This window comes from Mandrillus leucophaeus, unplaced genomic scaffold, assembly GCF_000951045.1.
Source record: "Mandrillus leucophaeus isolate KB7577 unplaced genomic scaffold, Mleu.le_1.0 Scaffold727, whole genome shotgun sequence".
Classification (NCBI taxonomy): Eukaryota; Metazoa; Chordata; class Mammalia; order Primates; family Cercopithecidae; genus Mandrillus; species Mandrillus leucophaeus.
This window is the reverse complement of record NW_012107886.1, coordinates 1,139,807-1,163,749: the sequence shown is the minus strand read 5'-3', so window position 1 is coordinate 1,163,749 and position 23,943 is coordinate 1,139,807. Positions and strand designations below refer to the sequence as shown.

Here is a 23,943-nt window from a genome sequence, read left to right as displayed (position 1 = left end):
TGGCGCTCATGAGGAATAAAACCTAGCCCTATCGTTTTTTGAGTTGATCTAAAGTCAGCATGGCTGGCATTTGATCTTCCTATTGGAAAAGTCTTGATTAGGAGAATTACTGAATTTGATTTTGATGTAGCCTTCTTTGCATAGTGGTGTCACTTACTTTGCATACAAGTTTAAAAGTCATGTAAACTCACTGGGGAGCAATTTACACAGTTACATTTTAAGAGTTTAAAACTCTTTGTGTGACCGTCAATCTAAAATTTCAAATGACATAATTAATATTCAGTGTTAAGATTAAGTCACTGTTGGGAGGAGTTTTAAGTTATTACTCTTCAGAATGTGTTTATTGGTCTGAAGGATTTTTCTTAACAGTAGTAATTCATTTTTGGCAAAGGAACAGTTTTCCTGAGAACTATAGTGCCAGTAATATGGGCAACATTTAAAAAAAATTACTAAATTATGTCCTGAGCTAGTGATACTGCATTGATTCTCATGTATAACTCAGTTTTGGGCTTGGGCTACTGCAGGGTTTTTCAGTTTAGGTATTTTCATATTTCGGGCTGGGTAATCCTTTGTTGTGGCTCTGTTCTAGGCACTGTAAAATGTTTAGCAGCATCCCTGGCCCCTACCCACTTAGATGCCAGTAGCACCTCTCCATTTCAGTTGTGACAACCAAAAACCTGTCCAGAGACATTGCCTAATGTCCACTTGGAGCAGCAGCACCACAGTCAAGAACCACTGGGTTATGGTATAAGAAGATGTTAATGTCAGGCTCTCTGCGGCTCTGCCCTTGGGTGAAATACAAAACAAAAAGCGGCTTTCCGTGTGTCTTTATGCTGAAAGTGAAGCTAGATATCAAAGTATTTTAAAAAATAGAGTTTTTCCTTCTTCTTGTTTTCCAGGTTGGTTCTTTCTCGTTTTGAGTTTGAAGGCGTTTCTTCCACTGGAGAGAATGCTCTGGAGGCAGGAGAAGACGAGGAAGAGGTGTGGCTGTTTTGGAGGGACAGCAACAAAGAGATTCGTAGCAAGAGTGTGAGGGAGTTGGCGCAGGACGCTAAAGAAGGGCAGAAGGAGGACCGAGACGTTCTCAGCTACTACAGGTGCGTGCGACACGTGTGGGGCTCAGATTGGGTTGCCCCAAAACAGTGGCACTTAGGAATTTGTTGCTCGTTTGTTGATTACTTCAAGGAATCGCAAGGTGTCATCTTGTGAGATTGTCTTGAAAAAAGCCAGATGTGTATTTTAGGAGTTTAGAGTGTAAGATTTCAGTCAATTGGCATCTGGATGTGGCTGGGTCCCAAGAAGGATGAGTGCTCACATCAGTCCCTGGTGACAATTTATCCTTAAGCAGCATGGCCTGTAGATATGGTGGTAGGTACGTAAGAGGCAGGCTGTGGGGTGAAATCCTGACCTCTCCACTTACCAGTTTTTTGACATTGGCCAAGTTTGATTTTATGCTCTAATTTCTTTATCTGCAAAATAAAGGTGATAGTGCCAATCTCACCAAATGTTTATAGACAGAGCCAGAAGATGTATGTATGTATATACATATATCTACATACTCATCCACATACCTATTTCTATAACTACACAAATATATAATAAAAATCATGTGCTTACACTAATACTTCCAGTTCCATTCCAACACCATGGGGTTTATTCTAGCCTTCATCTTTTCCATTTCATGACTCGTTCCAGCTGCCGTGATTCCCTGTATGTTTCCCTGTCTGCCCGTTCCCCTGTGTGTACCTGTCTCACCTCTGCTGGCCACCTCCTCAGTCCCCAGTGTCTGCTTGGCTCCAGCTCTAAGACCTGCCAGCCCTGCCACCTGAAGGGAAGGGAAGGGGAAGAAAGAAGGGAAGTGAACCAATAAATACTTTTAAAAGAAAGGGAAAGGGAAGATAAAGCAAGGCTTTTATTAGTTTTTAATAAAATAAATAAAACTTTGCAGATAAAATGGCTTTTCTTGCCTCCTCTATTCTGTTTTCTTTCATTCATATGTGATGTGTGCATCCTATCCACATTCTCTGTGTGCTACATTTGTATGCATCTATAAATCATATGTAGTATTTTATCTGTACTTAAAATTTTATATAAATGGTACTGTACTCCAAATATCATTCTACAACTTGCATTTTTTATTCAGTATGGGTACTGAAGCATATCTGTGTTAATAGAGGTTGATCTATTTCTTTAATTTGGACTGCTGGATGATATTCTGTTTTATTGATTTATCACATTTTCATCGCTGTTTGATATTTGGTCACATGCCACAGTTCTTCATGTCAGAAAACATCTTCATTCAAATTTTTCTGAGCATATGTATGAGTTTCCTTTCCACACTGGGAGGTGGGCTTGGAGGATATTCATATTTTAAGCTTTACTAAGCAATTCTAAATTGGATGTTTCAATGTACACGCCCACCAGTTGTAGATGACAACCTTTGTTTCTTCATATCTTTGTTAACCTTGAATATCATGATGCTTTTTAATTTTTGGTAATTTTATAAGTGTGAAATAGAGTCATGTCTATACTTGCATTTCCCTGACATCTATTGAGGCTGAGGATGTCTTCAAATCATGATTATTAGAAATACATAGGGTTTTTAAGTTAGAAGGCAATATTTGTTAGTTTGAAAGCCTATGGCTTTCTTGTTATTTCACATTTCAAGCATGTTTACTCTTTCAATGTTTGATGAATCTTCTCCCAAGTGAATGAGAAAGAGTCCTTTAATTGGTCAAGTTCCAGTTAACAACATTCACTTGCAATTGGATGAAGACGAAAAGTGAGGAGTCTCCTGCTTTTGTACATGAAATGTTTTTTTACATGTGTAGGAATTAGAGTGACTTACATGATGTAAGATCTTTAAAATGTTATAAAATTTCTAAGTAGGCTTAATATGTGTGATATCTTTAACATTTCCTACATGGTCTTTACTGTATGAAACACAGCTGAAGGGATAGAAATAGACAACCATCTTAGGCCTTAGCATTCCCCATTTATTTTACAAAGTAAACAAGGACCTAATGGAATAAGGTCGTCACAGAATTGCTCCAACACAGCTGGATAGACACGTGTTCCTGTTGGCTGTCAACCCACACTCTATTGCACAGCTTGAACAATTCTTTGATCTGCTTGGTACCAAAGCCAAAATCCTGCTGTACAAGAGCAATTTAGGGGTGTTGATGTATGAGTTTAGTTGGCTAAATGTCACTCCCATGAAAGTCAGGGCTGCCCAGGCAACCCTGCATTCATCCTGAATGATTTCTGGAGCGTGAGCTGTGTGCCCTTGTTCTTTCCTCTAGATATCAGCTGAACCTCTTTGCCAGGATGTGTCTGGACCGCCAATACCTGGCCATCAATGAAATCTCAGGCCAGCTGGATGTCGATCTCATTCTCCGCTGCATGTCTGACGAGAACCTGCCCTATGACCTCAGGGCGTCCTTCTGCCGCCTCATGCTTCACATGCATGTGGACCGAGATCCCCAGGAACAAGTCACCCCCGTGAAATATGCCCGCCTCTGGTCGGAGATTCCCTCGGAGATTGCCATTGACGAGTGAGCCTGGCCCCTGAAAACTTCGCTTTACGTTGTTCTGTGCGGCAGTAGATAGCCCCATATAGTCTCATTAAATCTTAGAAGAAAGATGAAGTGTTTTTTTAGCTTAAAATAAAATTAAATGGATGGCAAATATTTTTTTCCTCAAGAATGTAAAAGATGGCGTGATCATGTTTTTTATATCATTTATCTCCTCTTCTACAAATATTTAAGTGTGTACTCTGTGCCACACTCAAGAAATATATCAGTGAACAAGCTAGAAAGCAGTCTCTATGCTAGTTGGTGGAAGACAGACAATAGGCAAGATAAACGACTCAAATGTATAGTTGGTGATATGTGCTAAGGAGGGAAAAAATAAAGTAGGGTCAAGGGACACCAAGGGTTAGCGGATGTTGACTTTTGAAGCTGAGTGACCCAGGAAGACCTCTCTGGGAATAACTTGAAATTTTGTTTCCTTTCTTTCTCCTTTCTTTTCAGCTATGATAGTAGTGGAGCTTCCAAAGATGAAATTAAGGAGAGATTTGCTCAGACCATGGAGTTTGTGGAGGAGTATTTAAGAGATGTGGTTTGTCAGAGGTTCCCTTTCTCTGATAAGGAGAAAAATAAGCTTACGTTTGAGGTAACTCACGAATGAAATGATCTGTGTGTATTATCTGCCTGTCAGTGGTCATTTTTTCTATGGGGCAAATAGAAAATATTTGAGTAGGTAGTGATTTTGGTCATGATGCTCTGGTTTTGTAATGGAAAGGAATTCAGCTTGGTTTTGTTCCAGAATAAGATAAAACGGGTTCCAGTCACATGGCTTAATAGTAGTTATGTTCTTAAAAGAAATATACAAGGTGACTTGAACCACATAAAATGATAGAACATCACTTTGTATTAAAACTGACAAGGGAGAAACACTGTGTTTGCGATCTGCTATAGATTAATCATTTGCAGAACGTAAATCCTTGTTACTTCTGAGTTAACAATGTTTCTGAGACTACTTTTGCCTTTTAAGAGCTGTATTTCTGAGGATTGCAGAATGTTATTACCTGTGTCCTTGTTGGGAATAACTCTGCTTGCCTTGTGTTAATATTATCCTTGGGAAGCTGTGCAGAGCAGATGATGAGGTCTTTTTTTTTTAATTAGTCATCAGAGCAGATCAGTAGCTCTCCATTTCTTATTTTTCCTCCTTATGAAACAAAATGAAATTTTATCAGAAAGTGCAAGGAAAATACATGCCTTCTCTTACCATAAGGAAGGTCCAAGTCTGTCATTTCTAAACTGGTCAACATCAAATGGAATTGAAGGGGGTGCAGTTTATGTAATACCATCTTCTTCTTTTATTTCATACAATAGGTTGTAAATTTAGCTAGGAATCTCATATACTTTGGTTTCTACAACTTCTCTGACCTTCTACGATTAACTAAGATCCTTCTGGCCATATTGGACTGTGTGCATGTGACGACAATCTTCCCCATTAGCAAGATGGCGAAAGGAGAAGAGAATAAAGGTAACAATGATGTGGAGAAGCTGAAGAGTGAGTATCTGAGGGTGCCCATACATCTGAGAGATGCCCTCCCAGCCTTTCCTGTTATGCTCATGTCATACCCTATGTGTGATGCCACATCCTTTCTTTGCTCATTCCTTCCCAACTTTTCATCGTGAACATTTTCAAATACTGTGTAAAGAAAAGCTGGAAGAACAGTATGATGGAGTCCCATGCACCCATGACTTTGAGTCAACAGTTATTCACATTTTGCTGTCTTTCCTTTGTATTTATGTGTGAGTCATGTGTATATTTTGTTGAACAATTTGAAAGTTACCTAACGCTTTGAATGTTTATATAACAAATACATGTCCTGTCGTTGTCCTTGACATTCGTGAGGCCCTGGGTAATAATATTTGTTTAGGATGTAAGAAAATTCAGGCTTGTATCTTGGTAGCTATTTCCACTTTGTAGGACAATCTGCCTTTGCATGTTTATTTCTTCCTCTGTTTTAGGGTCAGAGTCGGCAGATATTGGTATCATGTATCAATTATTGTTAACTGGTCTTCTGCAGCTAGAACAGAAAAAAGTACATTGACTTATCTCTATTTGCTAGGTCTTATGCTAAGTCATGTTGCATTATACCATTTAGTTCTTTTGTTGAGCTCCTTTATTTCCATTTTATAGATGAGGAGACTGAGCCTCAGAGGTAATATGAGGCACCTAAGGTCAAGCAGCATCAGGATCTGTGCCTTGTTAACTTTATATACCTAGTTCTGTGCTCATAACAAGCACATAGTTGATGATCAATAAAATTTGGGCAGGGCACGGTGATTCATACCTATAATACTAGCACTTTGGGAGGCTGAAGCAGGAGGATTGCTTGAGGCCAGGAGTTCAAGACCAGCCTGGGCAATATAGAGAGAACCTATCTCTACCAAAACAAACAAACAAATTAGCTGAGTGTGGTGATGTGTGCCTGTAGTCCTAGCTACTTGAGACGTTGAAGTAGGAAGATTGCTTGAGCCCAGAAGTTTGAGGCTGCAGGGAACCATCATTGTGTCACTGCACTCCTGCCTGGGCTATAGAACAAGATCCTGTCTCTAAAGAAAATTTGCAAAAATGAAATTTGATGGACAAGTTAATATACATAAATGCCCCTCTGGGGATTTCGAAGTCCACGATCTTTCTATTGCTCTCAGAAGCCCAGATTTTTGATGTGCATTTACCTTTCCAGGTTTCCAGGGTCCTGAGATTATGCTGGAATAGGGATATGTTAAATAATTTATCTCAAAGAGCCCCTGCCCCTTGACAGATGCCTCCGAGCATTCTCTGGAGATATGGTGACCGTGGTCTGTCCTGGCCTTTCCTAGGCAGTAACGTGATGAGGTCTATTCATGGCGTGGGAGAGCTGATGACCCAGGTGGTGCTCCGGGGCGGAGGCTTTTTGCCTATGACTCCCATGGCTGCTGCCCCTGAAGGCAATGTGAAGCAGGCAGAGCCTGAGAAGGAGGACATCATGGTCATGGACACCAAGCTGAAGATCATTGAGATACTCCAGGTATCCACCAGCTGGAGCTGGGGCAGGGAGGGTGTGTCACAGGGGCACTGTTCAGATCCAGTCCCTCTGTTCTGATGGAGCCCAAGGCTTTCTGGGGAGAAAATGGGAACAAATTCTTAGCTCATCCCTCCATGTCGTTTATGAGCTGGCCCCTCCTCTTCAGAGGCCGAGAAGTCCCGCGGTCTGCCACAGCAAGCTGTGTCCCAGGAAAGCCAGTGGTGTGATTCAGCCTGAGTCCCAAGGCTGAGAACCAGGGGAGCTGAAGGTATAAGTCTCAGTCTGAGGCCAAAGGCCCGAGAACCTGGAGCTCTGATAGGCAGGAGAAGATGAGTGTCCCAGCTCCAAAACAGGTGGATTCGGTCTTCCTCCACCTGTTTGCTCTATCCAGGCCCTCCATGGATTGGATGGTGTCCACTCACACTGGGTGAGAGCAGACTTCTTTACTCAGTTCACTGATTGAAATGTCAGTCTGTTCTGGAAACCCTCTCATAGATGTACCCAGAAATAAGGTTGTACCAGCTATCTAGGACCCGGTCAAGTTGGCATCTAAAATTAACCATCATGGTTACTTTTGTACAACACTGAGTTTGAGGCCCTGGGAAGATAGCAAATAGGATGTCCAACAGACAGTAGGACGCATTCACTGAGAGTATGGAGGCAGCCAAGAGATCTGTCTCGCTCTGGAAGAGGTGATGGCCCTTGGACTGGGAAAAGTTGCTGGGAGGGTTAAGCAGAGACAAGGGGAGAATGGAAGGAAGAATGTGAGTGAGATCCCTATATGATGTCAGCTGCTCGATCTTTCTTTTCAGTTCTAGCAGCAATCCTGGGAAAAGTGACCCTGTGTTGGAATAGAGGGTAAGGGAATACAGGAGGCAAAAGAAGAGAGTGTCCAAGGGTTTGTACCCAAACCAGGGGAAACAACCAGAAATAGGAAATAGGAACCAAGCTAATTTTCCATAGTAAAAACAAATTTTTTTTTGTTAATTATATTAAATCCAAAGCAGGCAACTTTACTCTTCTCAGTGTTAAGCCCAGAGTTGGCATTCAGCACTTACTTGAAATGGAGTCTTGTTTATTATAGACTCCATTTATGGAGCCAGGAGTGAGTGATTTAGTGTTCTAATTGTTAAATTAATTGCCAGGATGCTGAAGTTTACACTAGGGGCTAAGGTGCTACGGGCAGACTTCATATGCCCCATGGAAGTCTGCTGTTGTTAAAATGAGTGTTGAAATCTAAGCCAAATATTTGGCTCGCTTAGTGCTTAAGGTAATTGATGGAGCTGATACCAGGCCCTGCCAGTGTGTGGTGGCTTGGCAGAATCAAGGTGGTATGTTAATGTAACCAATCTGTTTCCATTTCCACTTGAATCTTTAGTTTATTTTGAATGTGAGGTTGGATTATAGGATCTCCTGCCTCCTGTGTATATTTAAGCGAGAGTTTGATGAAAGCAATTCCCAGACTTCAGAAACATCCTCCGGAAACAGCAGCCAAGAAGGGCCAAGTAATGTACCAGGTTAGTGATTCAGAATGGAATTTCAGCCATAGAATGGGACCTGGCTCTAAGGAAAATGGGGGAGAGCAAACAGTATCTTCTAGAAAAAGGGTAAAAATGGTTTTGATTATTGTGCCAGGGCATCCTCCTGGCACTTACTCTTTTTGAGCAGGGGAATAATTGATAGAGCCCAGATTCCTTCTGAGTTGGATCTTGTTTCCTTCCATCTTGGAGTGTCTTAATCACGCGACAGTTGAGGTTTCCAGCGTTGTGGTTACCCACCCCCCCCAAAAAAATACCAAAATAAAAACAATAACAAAAAACTCTCCTGGAGACCTCTTGTCCGCTAGCAGCTTTTACTCATGTTGGAAGTTGTTCCCTGTCCAGGAACTAGTGGTGAAGGGAGAGGGTAGTAGTAGAAATAATCCCATCTACCAAACCCAAGCTTCCATGAGTGAGATCATCACTCTCCTTTACCAGGGGACCATGCAGTGAGGGAGGAAGGGGCAGGAATGTGGAATATGGGGGTAACATCATCTGGGTTAGTCACTCTGCATAGCTTTGCAATATAATGTCCTGGAAGATTTGGGGTTAACGCAACAGATTTACCCTGCAAAACTTATGTATGAGTTTACCGGCAGCATGTATGCAGGCCTTCCTGCATCTGAAGTGATATGTTCTAACTTTTCAGGTGCTCTTGACTTTGAACACATTGAAGAACAAGCAGAAGGCATCTTTGGAGGAAGGAAAGTATATTTTCAGTTACTGTTTTGTAGGTGGTTCTACAGTTGGGAAGTCTGCTCTTCCAGAGCTCTCAGAGGCCTTCCCTTTATTATGTTAGTAAATGTTTTGTCTCTGGGCTTACGTTGTTTTGGTGCTATCTTTGGAACTGTTAGTACTCAAGTCAGAGTTATCTCAGTTGGCTTGATTGGGAGGAGGGGGAGAGAGAGAGAGAGAGAGAGAGTGAGAGAGAGAGAGAGTGTGTGTGTGTGTGTGTGTGTGTGTGTGTGTGTGTGTGTATGTGTGTGTGTCCCACCTAGGACAGAAAGGATTTAAGGAGATTTCCCAGAATACCTACATTACAAGATTATTTTTACATAGTGAGGAAATGCAATCAAAAGAAGGAATAGAAAGAGAGAGGGACTCAAAAAAGAGTGAAGTTAGTAAGATCATGTCCTGCTGCTGGGCTGTAATTTTATCTCTGAGCTCCTTACAGGGTATGTAACAAAAGAAGCAAAATCTGTTCTTTCATGATTTCTAATATTCATCTATGAACCCCTTTAAAAAATACCACACTGGTCAATTTTGACTTAAGATATTATTATAATTATGGAACCCTTATACCTACAAGTATAAAATTTGGTATAAACACCCTGTGCATGTAGTTCTTATAATTAGCACACTTGGTTTGATTATTGCTTTACAACATATTACTCCAAAAAACTTAAAGATTCAAACAACCACCATTTTATTAATACCTCTCACAGCCCTGTGGCTTGATTAAGCTGGATGGTTCTTCTGCTGGTGGTCACTGTTGGGTCTGTCCCACTGTAGTGAGGTGGTAACTGGGGCTGGCACATCCAAGTTGCACTCACATTTCTGACACTATAGCAGAGATGCCTGCAAGGCCAGGACTTCTTTCTCTCTCTGTCCATGTGGATAACTTGGACTTCTTTACAGCATGGTGGCTGACTCAAAGAGCAAATGTTCTAAGAGGACAAGCCAACAGTATGCAAGTGCTAATTGGGCCTCTGCTTGCATTGCATTTCCTAGTATCTTATTGTTCAGGCAAATCCCGTGGCCAAGTTCAGTGTCAGTGTGGGAGGGGACTACATAAGGGTTTGAATACTTTTTGGGGCCCACCAGTGTTAATAGTCTACATTCATGCTTAATGTAAAACCTGTGAAATTTGAATTAGCAACATTGTATACTGTGATGAAAGATGTTTATCTGAAACTTAAACGAGGTGGTGTGAGTTCATCTTAATACAGGTTCCATGTGCTGTGTGATCACTCAGCTCTCCCGCCATTTTCCTCGTATTAAACAGCACTGAAACCTTCACACCTTTTTGGAATACACAGCATGAATACAGTATTTATAAAGTCCTCTCTGTGCTTTTCTCATTAGCCAGCAACCATGAAGGTTCCACCGTTTGTCATTCATTTGACTCTAAACCCAATGTAGGTGCAGACCCAGTAATTGACTGGCAGTGCTCAGTTATGGAGTACTCTGCCATTGGATCTAGGATATGCTTATTAATGTTTAATATAGTCAAGCATGGTGGTGCATACCTACAGACCCAACTGCTCAGCATGCTAAGGCAGGAGGATGGTTTGAGCATAGGAGTTTGAATTTCGCCTGGGCAACATAGCGAGACCTCATCTCTAAAAATAAAATTACATAAACTAATAAGAGAAACACATCCTCTTGCAGTTCTCAGACCACAGATGAAGCCCAGCAGAACACCCTGTGTAGATGTTGAGAATCTGGTTCTGATGCTAGTCTTGTCACTTTGGGAGGGGAGGGACTTTGGCTTAAAATTTGACTTATCTTTTATGATGACATCTTACTTGTCTCCTCACCTCGCAATATAGTTGAAGATGAAGCAAGGCTGTATTGTTAAAGGACTAATGAAAAGTGAAATTGCTTGTCTGGAGATCATAGTGCTAGAAATCTAACCAGGTTAGGTGCATCTGGGTCCAAGGTACGTGAGAGGAGGCATTTGTGATTCATCTGGTCTTTCCCCCTCCTTGTGCTCCTTTAGCGAGGAGAACACCCCACTGGACTTGGACGATCACGGCGGCAGAACCTTTCTCCGTGTCTTGCTCCACCTGACGATGCATGACTATCCACCCCTGGTGTCAGGGGCCCTGCAGCTCCTCTTCCGACACTTCAGCCAGAGGCAGGAGGTGCTTCAGGCCTTCAAACAGGTAGCTCAGGTCACCCACGTGTGTGTTGTCTGTCCAAGAAGCTGTTGTGTGCACCTAATGGATTGCATTCATTAAGGTTCAACTGCTGGTTACCAGCCAAGATGTGGACAACTACAAACAGATCAAACAAGACTTGGATCAACTGAGGTCCATCGTGGAAAAGTCAGAGCTTTGGGTGTACAAAGGGCAGGGCCCCGATGAAACCATGGATAGTGCATCTGGCGAAAATGGACATAAGAAAACGGAGGTGAGTGAAACACAGGTTAGGCTGCCAAGGTAGGTGGATGGGCTTCTCAAAACTAGTAAGCATCCTCCTCTGGTTTTAGGTATAAATGTGATAGAATGGGATTTATTTTCAAGAGATCTGCTTGTTAAGTCGCTAAGATCACAGCTGTTGGCCTAGGAAATAAGCTATGAATCAGAGTTTAGCTATGTCTCCCGTGCAGCCTCAGACTGTGTAGAAGAGACTTCGACGTTGAGTGAATTAGCACCAGGTTTCCCTTACGGACCCACTTGGGAATTGACCTGTTCTCTAGCCGTGGCCCAGCCCACTATCCCCTCCCAAGGAAACCCATATCAAGTAGGTAGATGAGTGGGGCATAAACCCAGCATGACTATTGGAAAACAGTGGAGAACTCCCTTTCTTTCATAAAGGTTGATGCTAGCTGTAACAAACTGACAGTAGCCCATGAGTCGTACAGATCACACTTGTGTTCACTTTGGTTCCTAGGAGGGAAATAACAAGTCACAAAAGCATGAAAGCACCAGCAGCTACAACTACAGAGTGGTCAAAGAGGTAAGCTCCTCCCCCACCACCGTATTTCCCTTCTTTATGAATTCTCTAAGCTGCTTTCGTTTGTGATAGTCAGGTTGAAGGTACACACATTTGAGCTTTTTTCTTCGTGTGGTTTAACAGGGAGAAAGTAGAGCTCAGAGGTTAAGCTCATGGATTTCGGCATCAGATCTGGGCTCCACACCCAGCTGTTCTTCTTCTTATTTGTGTCCTCAGCTTCCTCACTGTTTATAGGTGCTACCTTTTATAGGCACCACATATTTCTGAAGCTTTACAATTGAAGGAAGGACTAATTGAGAAAACTGTCAGGGGTCATCTAAGTGCCTGGCACACAGCATCCCCACTGAGAGCTGTAGTTCTTTAGAAACCTTTGCTTAAGCTGGTTCAAAGTTGGGAAGCTGGGAGCTTTGTGTGTTTTACCCCAGAGCAAACTCTTCCCAGGGTCTCAGCAATGATGCCAGGTCATTCCATTTTAAGTGATATCTCTGAAACTGTCCCACTTGTTGTTGAAGCCATTATCCCCTGCTTATTCTGGAAGATGTGCCCTTAGCCTTATGGATTTGGCTTGATGGAATTAACAGAAATGCCACATACTGAAGGAATTTCGTTGTAGGTTTTTAATGCATTATTCCCTTTGCCTACCTGCCCACCACCACCCCCTGCAATCTGTTTTCCAGCTGTAGTTCCTAGTTTTCTGAGACTGATTTCTTTCTTTCTACTAGATTTTGATTCGGCTCAGCAAACTCTGTGTTCAGGAGAGTGCCTCGGTGAGAAAGAGCAGGAAGCAGCAGCAGCGTCTGCTCCGGAACATGGGTGCACACGCCGTGGTGCTGGAGCTGCTGCAGATTCCCTATGAGAAGGTGAGTGGGGCCTCACGCTCAGCAGCTGCTCCCAGGATGGGGCGGATTCCTGGGTTTCCCCAAACCCTTCACATCTGGATATTATTGGTGAAGAAATGCATCCAGTGTGACTATTGTGACTACAAAGCAATTTCAGATATTGATATGAAACAGAGCATCTGAAAAATAAAGTACAGTCACCCGTGAATAATCCTCATCCCCAGTTTTAAGATTCTGTAAAGAAAGAGAGTCCATTTATTCTCCATACTCCCAAGCCGCATTGGATAGAGACATCTTGGTCTGTGTCAGAGCTTAGACCTCTGTCTACCCACGGGTTGGTGTGTTTCAATTTCATTTGCAATGTGACTCAAGCAATTTAAGTAACACCAGCTATTAAGTGCATGTGGGAACAGGGGATGTGCCCACTTTTGAGGTCCTCACTAAGATGCTGACATCTGCTTAAGTATTTGGATTTATCAGGTGATGCTTTGATGTAGGTCTTTTCTGTTTTTGGAAGTTGTACTTTGCCTCTAATTTTTCACATAAGTATTTGTCATTGATACGTATTTGATTTACAGAGGCAGGAGCAGGCTGACAGTGCTTTGAGTGAATGTAGGCTGACAAGACGCTTATGAAGTCATTTGCTGAAGCCTACAAGACCCACTGGGGTATTTGTGTGGTGCCCACTTGACAGATGAAGAGACTGAGGCTTTGGGGGGTGTTTAGAGGTAAAGGGCTCAGACTTAGGTCTCTTGAGTTGACTATTAACTGCTAGAGAGACTGATTTGCTAGAGAAGAGTCACCTGATGAAGGCTCATTTCTAGGTGCTTGCAGGGTGCCAGGCGCTATGCGGAGGCCTTTATACACATTATTTGCTCTTGCCATCCTCAAGACACATGGATGAGATGGGTGGTGCTATCTTCAGCCCCATTTTCGATGAGAGAGCTGCAGCTGGAGAGGTTCAGTAACTTGCATGGATGGCACAGCTATGTACAGTGAAGCTGACTCGACTTCACTGTGGAACTGGGACCTGCTGCCTTCCCTGTGCCTGTCGCTTTCCACCCTAGGAAATTTCTTGCAAAAGGAACTTCCTCCTCAGTCATGGGGACCATATGAATTGGGCAGGTCAGGCCTTTCAATAGCTACAAATACAGTCCAAGCGTAATCCCTGCCGTAGGTATAATAACATAGCTAATTTGCAGTTGATACAGGTGTGCATATCATCCAAACTTTGCCTATCATTTAGACCAGAACCAACAAGCTGATCTACCTCCTCTTGTGTAAGGAATGCGAGGGGATCATTTACTGACCGTAGTGTTGTCTCATAATATCATCAGTTTCCCTAATGAGAGTCATGCCTTCATAGAGCGGGATTAATCTACAGGTAACCAGATGTGGTTGGAATTGGTGACTCAAAGGCAGAATATCGTGTGTGTGTGTGTGTGTGTATATGTGTGTGTGCACAGGCACGCTTTTATTTACTTTTGGATGGGCACGGACTTCCAAAGAATGGTGGAGGAATCCTCCACAGGTAACCTCTTGTGACTTGATGTCTTTGGGGCTTGCTTACCTTGGAAAAATCCACTTCACACCACAAAGGTTCTTCACTTAACTTGTGCACAGCAGATTCCTCTTATACAGGAGGACTGGAGGCATGTGGAACTGTTTAAGGTTACTGCTGTCAACCAGCAGTGGCTGTCTATCCCAAGCCCTCTGATTTCTTAGAGCTAGAAGGTTCACCACTCCTCCTGTTAATAAGGGAAAAATGTAATCCCCATTATGTTGTCCTGGGACTTGCTATTAATGTCCTTTTAAATTTTCCTCTGTTTTGGTTTGATTATCAAAGCTAGGAGCTCACCTTTCTCCCATAGCTCTGTTTTATCACAGAATTATTTTTCTAGACCAGGGGTTAGCAAACTACAGGCATGGGCCAAATCTAATCCACCACCTGTTTTGAACAGCATGTCAGCTAAGAATGGTTATTACATTTTAAAATAGTCACATAGGTACCTACATAATGTCCTTGATATTCCCTCTGTACCCACAAAGCCCAAAGTATGTGCTGCCTTGCCCTTTAAGAAGAAGTTTGCTGACCTCAGTCTAGCCCGGAACCAGTAGCTAACATTTACAGAGTAATCACTGTCTAAGCACTTCATGTGACTTTTCTCATTTAATCTTCATAGCAATCGTATGAAGTGTGCACTTTTGTTATCTCCTTTTCATGGATGAGTAAACAGCGACACTGAGAGGCTAAGAAATGTGCTCCAGGTCATACAGCCAGGAAGTTGGAGATCTGGGATAAGAGGAACGTAGTCAGGTTTGGGGACCTGCATTCCTACCTGCTATCCTCTCTTGCCTCTGAAATGAGGTGATGGCTGTGAAGACTTAGGAAGACTATTGTGGGCTGTAAAAATATGAAGGATGATTTCCATTTTAGAAATTCTTGTTCTGTTTTTACTTTCTTAAATGTTTGCTTGTTTAGAATTGGACACAATGGTCATGGGTTTTATAGAATTGGCTTATTATAGAATATTTAACTCTACAAATACTGAGTTTATGCTATTAATGTATGAATCAGATAATCCAACCTGTGAAATGCCAGGGAGGGTATTATCCCCATTTTGCAGATGGGGAAACTAAGTCTGAGGTTAAAAATTGTACTTGAGATGTTAAAGGAGTTATGGCAGGCACAGTTGCTCTAATGTATAATCTAAGGAGATTTCCAGTTCGCCATGTAAGCTGATAGCAAAAGTTAATGTCTAATAGGTTGGACAACTTAAAAAGGTGAACCCAAGGGGGAAAATGACTACTCAGCATCAGTGAGGAAGTCAGCCCCTGTTCTGTTGTCAGTCCCTGTTTTTGTTTATTTTTAAAATTTTTATTATTTTTATTTTTTATTAGAGATGGGGGTCTCACTATGTTGGCCAGGCTGTTCTCAAACTCCTGCCCTCTAGTGATCCATCCAAAGGGGTAGGATTACAGGTATGAGCCACTGTGCCCAGCCAGTCCCTGTCTTTAGAAGTAGGGGGTTCAGAAGTTTCAGTCCTTGCTGGATAATGGACTTGTGGATGCCTTCTATTAGCCTTCACTCTGCAGTGCTCCCTCCCACCCAAATAAGATCTTCACTTTCATCAGTGAGCATAGACAAGTTATTGGCTTCTTTTCAGGGTCAGCAGTGCAGCCCCTCAATATTTACCCACAACAGGCCCCCAGCAAACACCTTCTGACTCCCATGTTAGCAGGAGGTGTTGGGTATACGAGAAGCTGATCTCCTGGCCCAGCAATCAGTGCTTTCATCTCTCTCCTCCCACACAGGCCGAAGATACCAAGATGCAAGAGATAATGAGGCTGGCTCATGAATTTTTGCAGAATTTCTGTGCAGGCAACCAGCAGAATCAAGCTTTGCTACATAAACACATAAACCTGTTTCTCAACCCAGGGGTAAGACTTGAGGCCAGTCTGCAAATCTGTAGAGGGAGGAGGGCAGGGAAGAGGGAGGAGGAACAGCTTGTTCTTTGGCTATTGTGGCTTCTGGGGCTTGTTATAATGCAACATTCATTCCAAAGGGGAACATTTTCATAATTTATCAGGAGGACATAAATACTCATCTTTTGGGGATGGAATGGCAGGAGTTTGGGAGGGGAAAAGGAGGAAGGTGAGATGGATAAAGTAAGATACATATTTTTATTTTCCTAGTCAAGTCCTTCATCATATCAAACTTCAGCAATACAGAGGTGCTGAATCTCTCTCCTGCCACATCTTCCTGAAGTCATGCATAAAGTTTTCTGTGGCTATATATACATATATAGTATCTCCATATCAAACATATCTATAATACATCTTAGTTTGTTAAATATATTTCTGAAAGTATATTAAATGTATTATAGGTTTTGTAAAGAAAAATGATGCACTCTACACATTGTCTTGTGTTCTGCTTTTCTCACTTAACACATTATGGCTGCCTTTGCAAACCAGAGAGATATAAATTTTTCTCATTCTTTTGATGGCTAAATGACATTCCATAGAATGGCTGTAACTTTTAAAAAACCATTCTTATATTAATGGACAGTTAGGCAATGTCTGATTTTTAGCTTTGTAAACAGTACTGCAAAGGACATCTTTGTGCATGCGCACACTCACTCAGTAGTACTGCTAACACTTTCCAGGAAAAGGAGTGCTGAATTGTAGGATAATATAGGTTGAGTATCCCAGATCTGAAAATCTGAAATCTGAAATGCTCCAGAATTCAAAACTTCTGAGTGCCAGTGTGATGCGCAAAGGAAATACTCATTGGAGCATTTCAGATTTTAGATGTTTGGATTTGGGATGCTCAACCAGGAGACTATAATGCAAATATTCCCAAATCCAAAATGTGAAACCCTTGTGCTCCCAAGCATTTTGGATAAGAGATACTCAACCTGTGTTCCCTTGGTGTCATGTTAAAAGAAAGAAAAGTCAAAAGATAAAAGGATTAAATCCTCCACCTCACCCCAAACATAAAACTCAATAACTGTGGGTAAAAAGTGAAAAATAAACCTTCTAGAAGGTAGTATGCATGGCTGTGTGGTAAGCAAAATTTTCTTACAAGGTATGCAAAGAACACTAATTATTTTTGAAAATTGATAAATTGGACTTCTTTTAAGAACTTCTGTTTGTCCACTGACACCATTAAGAGCATCCAAAGGCAAGGCAGAGAGTAAGAGACATTTGCAATGCACGTTCTCAACAAAGAATTCATATCCAGAATATACATAACACACTCAAAAAAGTCACTAAGGAAAAGGTTGACCTTTTAAAAATAGGCCAGGTGTGGTGGCTCATGCCTATAATCCTAGCACTTTGGGAGGCCAAGGCATGCAGATCACTTGAGGTCAGGAGTTTGAGACCAGCCTGGCCAACATGGTGAAACCTTGTTTCTATTAAAAATACAAAAATTAGCTCGGTATGATGGTGAGCACCTGTAATTCCAGCTACTTGGAGGCTGAGGCAGGAAAATAGCTTGAACTCAGGAGGTGGAGGTTGCAGTGAGCCAAGATTGCACCACTGCACTCCAGCCTGGGTGACAGAGCAAGACTCTATCTCAAATAAATAAATAAATAAATAAGAATGTAAAGGCAAAAAACTGGAACAGACACCCTGTTGGAGAGGATATCCAAATGGCCAATAAATGTGACAAAGTGTTCAACATGATTAGACATTAGAGAAATGCAAATTAAGTTATGTTTAGCCACAGTAAGCTGTGACTAAAATTTAAAAACTGACAATACTAAGTGTTGACGAGGATAGGAACAGCTGGAATGTAGAATGCAAGTTGTTAACATCTTTTGAAAGCTGTCAGTATCTTCTAAAGCCAATCATACTCATACTTTGTGACCCAGCAATTCTATTCTTGGACCCAACAGAAGTATGAATTTAAGTACACCAGAAGGCATCTGTAAGAATGTTCACAGCAACTCTAGTATTTATAATACTAGTAATGTTTCTATCTATTAAAACTGGATCCTACTCCAAATATCCTTCAACCATAGAATAAAGATATTGTCATATATTCATGCAATGGAACTTATATATCAGTGAAAAAGAGTGCAAGAGGTTTAAGAACAGGCAAAACTAATCTAGTTATACAAGTCAAAATAGTAGTTAAATTGTGAGATAAGGCATAAAGGAGACCTGTTTTGTTTCATGATCTGGGTGCTCAAGGTCCCTTTGTAATCTGTTCAACTGAATGCTAATGAGTTGTGTATTTTTCTGTATGTTTATTTGTATGTCAGTGAAAAAAGCTTACTAAAAAGGTAGTGCAGAAGCAAGAATGAGAGAAATCTATCTTCGTGGGTTTAAATGCTTCCCTTGTGTGTGTTTTCAGTGGACTCTTCTTTTTCTCACTTTTTAATCTGTTCTATCAGCTTTTTGACCTGTCCCTGTGCTCTTTTCCTCACTCTTGTGTCAGATCCTGGAGGCAGTAACCATGCAGCACATCTTCATGAACAATTTCCAGCTTTGCAGTGAGATCAACGAGAGAGTCGTTCAGCACTTCGTTCACTGCATAGAGACTCACGGTCGGAACGTCCAGTATATAAAGTTCTTACAGACAATTGTCAAGGCAGAAGGGAAATTTATTAAAAAATGCCAAGACATGGTTATGGCTGAGGTGATTGTTATATATTCTATATACCTCCATCTGGTGTTCTGTAGAAATTTTACAATTATTTAATCTTATCTGTATGAACTTGCACCCTCTTCAGGAGCCATACAGAAGGACAGAAAGTAATTGTGTGTGCATATGTGTGTGTCATCCCTTGTGTGAGCTTAAGTTGTAGATATAGGCAAGAATCTGATCTGATATTTCATAGCAACCAGTTTGCTCTAAGGAAGGATGGCTTGGATTTTTCTGACAGGGGACAGAAAGAGGAATAAGGAACTGAATTATAGAGAATGGAGATAAAATGTAGTGAGGACCCAATGAGCCAGAACATTCCATTCGTGTGGATTATGAATTTTTTAAAATTTTTCACATAATTAGTTAGATTGAAAAAATTTTGCCTGATGTTTCTTGAGGAGCAGTTGGTCTATGCAATCAAGGAAAAGTCTTACTTGGTTTATTATGGATTCACTTTAATTTACAATCTTGTCTATGTATGTGGTTCCATTGGCAGGGAGGGTAGTGTGATTAAGAGTTGGGGCCAGCATGGTGGCTCATGCCTGTAATCCCAGCTCTTTGGGACACTGAGGCAGGAGGATCACTTGAGGCCAGGAGTATGAGACCAGCCTGGGCAACATAGTAAGACCCTTGTTTCTACAAAAAATTTTAAAAATTAACTGAGTGTAGTGGCATGTGCCTGTAGTCCGAGTTACAGAGGAAGATCCCTTGAGCCCAGAAGTTTGAGGCTGCAGTGAGCTATGATGGCACCTACTATACTCCAGCCTGGGCAAAAGAATGAGACATTGTCTCTTAGAAAAAAAAAGAGAGTCGGCTCAACCTGGGATACAAATGTCACCTGAACCCCTTCACCGAAGGGTGCCATGAGATATGTTACTTGACCTCTCAACTCCTCAGTGAACTTTTCTATAAAATGAAGATACAGCAGATTTCACTTTAAAGAGTTGATATGCGGAGTAAATGAGATAACGATGACATTAATGCCTAACACTTTTTGGAAGCCTGCCATAGTCTAGGCACCGTCCTAAGCAATTTGTCTATAATAATTTATTTAATATACATAGTACTGTGAGTTAGCTATTGTATTTGTCCCGGTTTCACAGATGAAGAAACTGAGATACAGTGAGGTTAGGAAGTTCATCTAAAGAGTTTATCTTGGTATCTGGCATCTAATAATTAGAGCTCATACAGGTTAGTCATTAGTAAGTATTGACCGTGTTTATTTTGACTTCTGTGCCAGCCCTCTCAGTTTTTTTGTACTTCATGTACTGCTGATGAAATTGATTTATTCTTTTTTTTTTTTTTTTTGAGACGGAGTCTTGCTCTGTTGCCCAGGCTGGAGTGCAGTGGCACGATCTCGGCTCACTGCAAGCTCCGCCTCCTGGGTTTACGCCATTTTCCTGCCTCAGCCTCCCGAGTAGCTGGGACTACAGGCGCCCGCCACCTCGCCCGGCTAGTTTTTTGTGTTTTTAGTAGAGACGGGGTTTCACCGTGTTAGCCAGGATGGTCTCGATCTCCTGACCTTGTGATCCGCCCGCCTCGGCCTCCCAAAGTGCTGGGATTACAGGCTTGAGCCACCGCACCCGGCCTGATTTATTCTTAAATAGATTCGCAAGAAGCCACATCTTAGGGGACAAGTTATAAACAGGAATGCCTCAACTTTTTGAAGAGTAAGTGTGGAGAGGAAGGCATATCTTAATTAAAAGTAATTTGTGATTGAAGAGATACGACGGCAGATTAAAGAATTTTAAAGGGGATACATTGTAAAGCATAAAAATAAGATGGAGGCAGGGCACACTGGCTCATACCTATAATCCCAGCACTTTGGGAGGCCTAGGCGGGTGAATCACGTGAGGTTGAGAGTTCGAGACCAGCCTAGCCAACATGGAGAAACCCCGTCTCTACTGAAAATACAAAATTAGCCAGACGTGGTGGTGCATCCCTGTAATCCCAGCTACTCAGGAGGCTGAAGCAGGAGAATTGCTTGAACCAACCCGAGAGGCAGAGGTTGCAGTGAGCCGAGATCACGCCATTGCACTCCAGCCTGGGCAACACGAGTGAAACTCCATCTCGGAAAAAAATAATAATAATAATAAGATGGAAACATTTAAAAAGAAATATCATAGCCTAATTGGTAGTTTTGGAAATACAAGTGCAAGCTTGCAATCTCTATTTCCACTTGATACATTAATGCTGGTATGCAGACTTTCTCTCCCCCTAATAGCTTTTTAGGGCCTGTGTGGTATTTCTGTATCTGTGGACTAAAATTATGATGCCGAAGATTTCTAGTTGTTCAGTTATATAAATGAATGAAGTCAAAATAGGTAAGACTGATTTGGGAAGATAAATGCTAACAGAACCTCTCTCTTTCTCTGTGGATAGAATTTTTTCATGCTGCCCCACCCCTGCAAGCTTGTAATCTAAACCCACCCTGTTCTTTATGTAGCTGGTCAATTCAGGAGAGGATGTCCTCGTGTTCTACAACGACAGAGCCTCTTTCCAGACTCTGATCCAGATGATGCGGTCAGAGCGGGATCGGATGGATGAGAACAGCCCTCTCATGTACCACATCCACTTGGTCGAGCTTCTGGCTGTGTGCACGGAGGGTAAGAACGTCTACACAGAGATCAAATGCAACTCCCTGCTCCCGCTGGATGACATCGTTCGCGTGGTGACCCATGAGGACTGCATCCCTGAGGTGAGCGAGCCCAGCCTGGCTGTGCCCTTCTCGTCCCTATGTGGTGCCTGCTGTCGTGGCTCACTGGGAGACATAGTGGTGGCTGGCCTGGGGGAGCCCTGACGGTTCTGAAAGCTGCAGCTCATTTTGTAGTGGGATTTCGGTTCCCTAAAACATGTTCTCGAGCATTGATTTTACATGAAAGGAACATGGGAGAAGTTAGTCATTCCTTCTGTATCTTTAAGAAGAGTGAGGAAAAAAGCTTCAGCTCTGTGGATCTAATTTAGCCTGTTGAGCAAAGGGGATGTGACCTGAATGAACTTCTCAAAAATGTGACGAAAAGTAGGTTGAGATCCAGATCGTATGATTGTAAGACTTAGTAAGTTAATTCTTTAAAACAAAATCCCTTACTACAGAAATAATGGCCATTATAAAAATTTAGGAACTACAGACAATCAATTAAAAAATAATAATAATGAATCCCTAAGTTTTCAAGTTAACCCTTCCAGGCTTCCTTTTTTCCTACTCATAGATTATATTGATTAATAATGAAATGGATTGTAAAGTATATATTTTATGATTTATAAAGTATATATTTTATGATATATAAAGTATATTGTAAAGTATATATTGTATGTTTTGCAATGTGTAATGTTAGTTTGTAGTACACATTTATATTACATTAAATATATATGACATATATATATTGCTTTTAGGTTTTTTTGAAAAGCTAGTAACAGTCATGTGTCACTTAGTGGTGGGGATATGTTTTGAGAAATGCATTCTTAGTTGATTTCCTCATTGTGCAAACATCGAACAGCGCACTTACGCAAACCTAGATGGCACAGCCTGCTACACACCCCGGCTCTATGGTCCGGCCTCTTGCTCCCAGGCTACAAACATGCACAACATGTGACTGTCTCAGTACTGAAGGCAATTATAACACAATTGTATTTGTGTATCTAAACATTGAAAAGTTCCAGTAAAAATTGGGTATTATAATCTTATGGGTCCCTGTTGTGTATGAGACCCATCATTGACCAAAATGTCATTATTCAGTACCTGACCATACTCTTTGAAAAGTTCAAAAATCAAGGACTGTAAAGGGGTAAACCATGAAGTCTTATAATCTGTTTTCCCACCCACCGTACAGAAAATAATTTATTATGTTCTTGTGTATTTTTCTAGAATTTTGCACATAAACGCATACATTATATATACTTTACTCCCCCCCACCGTTTTTTTAAATTCAAAAGATGATACTTTAGGTACACAATTCTGTACCTTAACACTGTAACTTCTTTTCATATCAGTTCATAAAGAGATGCCAGATTGTTTTTACAGTTGCATGAAATTCCATTGTATGGATGTACCATCATGGCCCTTTGTAAGTGTTTAACTAATTTATGATATAATGAGATAGTAATGAATAATCACTGTAATAAGAAAGCAATGAGATTGCATTTTTTTCACAGTCTTGGCCACAGTATATTATCAAACTTTTGGATTCTCATATATCTGGCAGGTGAAAATGGTCATTTCAACATAGTTTTAATTTACATTTCTCTTGTTACGGATAAAGAAGGTAGAGTTATAACTAGCATTAGGGATGAGAGAAGCATAGTGTTATAACAAGCATTAGTTTGTTTTTTACCCTTTTTTGTTTGAAATACAATAGAAATGCAAAAAAAGTACAAAAATCTCAATTGTATACTAAAGAACAATAGAACGATTATAAAGAGAACAGCTTTGTAATTGCCACCCAGGTCAAGAAATATACAAAAACCTCCCCCATTCCCCTTTCCTGTCCTCACCTCCCCCAAGGGCTGTCTCCTGAGGATAACCACAAGCTGACTTTTATGTAATCCTGCAATTGCTTTTCTGTATACATCCCTCAACAATATAGTTTAGTTTTGTGAGGTTTTGGACTTCTTCTGTGTATCATTCCATGCCTTTTTAAGTTCAGCTCTGTGTTGTTAAGGTTGATCCACCCTGACATGTAGCTGTATCCATTTCCTTTGTTTTGACGCATTCCTTTCTATCATGGCACCATGATAGGATTTTCCATTCTTCTACTGATGCTCGTTTTAGTTGTTTCCAGCTTTTGGCTGTTAGGATCAGGCATACATCCTGGCCCACACGTGTACACTTCTGTCCAGGGTGTGTGGATAGTCAGAAGTGGAAGTGCTGGATCATAGGCGGTGCATTTCTTCAATGTGATGTAACACAGTCCAGTTGGTTTCAGCATAGTTGCTCCAGTTACCATTCCTCCTCCCAACCCTGCTAACATTTGCTATCATCAGATCCTTTATTATTTTTTTTTCAATTTGATGGTTGTATAATAGCATTGCATACTAGCTTAATTTTTAGAAGCTTCATGGAGATATTTGCAGATATGATTCACTTATTTAAAGTGTACAATTGAGTGGTTTTTAATATATTCACAGAGTTGTGCAATCACCATCACA

General features: G+C 41.3%; 1 protein-coding gene across 1 annotated transcript in view; it reads left to right on the top strand.

Annotated features, from left to right (window-relative positions):
- Positions 1 to 23,943, top strand: part of ITPR1 (inositol 1,4,5-trisphosphate receptor, type 1) — a 354,179-nt gene that overhangs the window by 176,286 nt on the left and 153,950 nt on the right. Inside the window, exons 19-32 of the mRNA XM_011965454.1 lie at positions 900 to 1,097; positions 3,303 to 3,554; positions 4,032 to 4,173; positions 4,896 to 5,076; positions 6,399 to 6,586; positions 7,962 to 8,100; positions 8,771 to 8,829; positions 10,848 to 11,009; positions 11,086 to 11,256; positions 11,740 to 11,805; positions 12,525 to 12,662; positions 15,957 to 16,082; positions 18,589 to 18,789; positions 21,245 to 21,496. Of these exons, the coding sequence (XP_011820844.1) occupies positions 900 to 1,097; positions 3,303 to 3,554; positions 4,032 to 4,173; positions 4,896 to 5,076; positions 6,399 to 6,586; positions 7,962 to 8,100; positions 8,771 to 8,829; positions 10,848 to 11,009; positions 11,086 to 11,256; positions 11,740 to 11,805; positions 12,525 to 12,662; positions 15,957 to 16,082; positions 18,589 to 18,789; positions 21,245 to 21,496 (2,275 nt within the window). The remainder of the gene's footprint in view (positions 1 to 899; positions 1,098 to 3,302; positions 3,555 to 4,031; positions 4,174 to 4,895; positions 5,077 to 6,398; positions 6,587 to 7,961; positions 8,101 to 8,770; positions 8,830 to 10,847; positions 11,010 to 11,085; positions 11,257 to 11,739; positions 11,806 to 12,524; positions 12,663 to 15,956; positions 16,083 to 18,588; positions 18,790 to 21,244; positions 21,497 to 23,943) is intronic.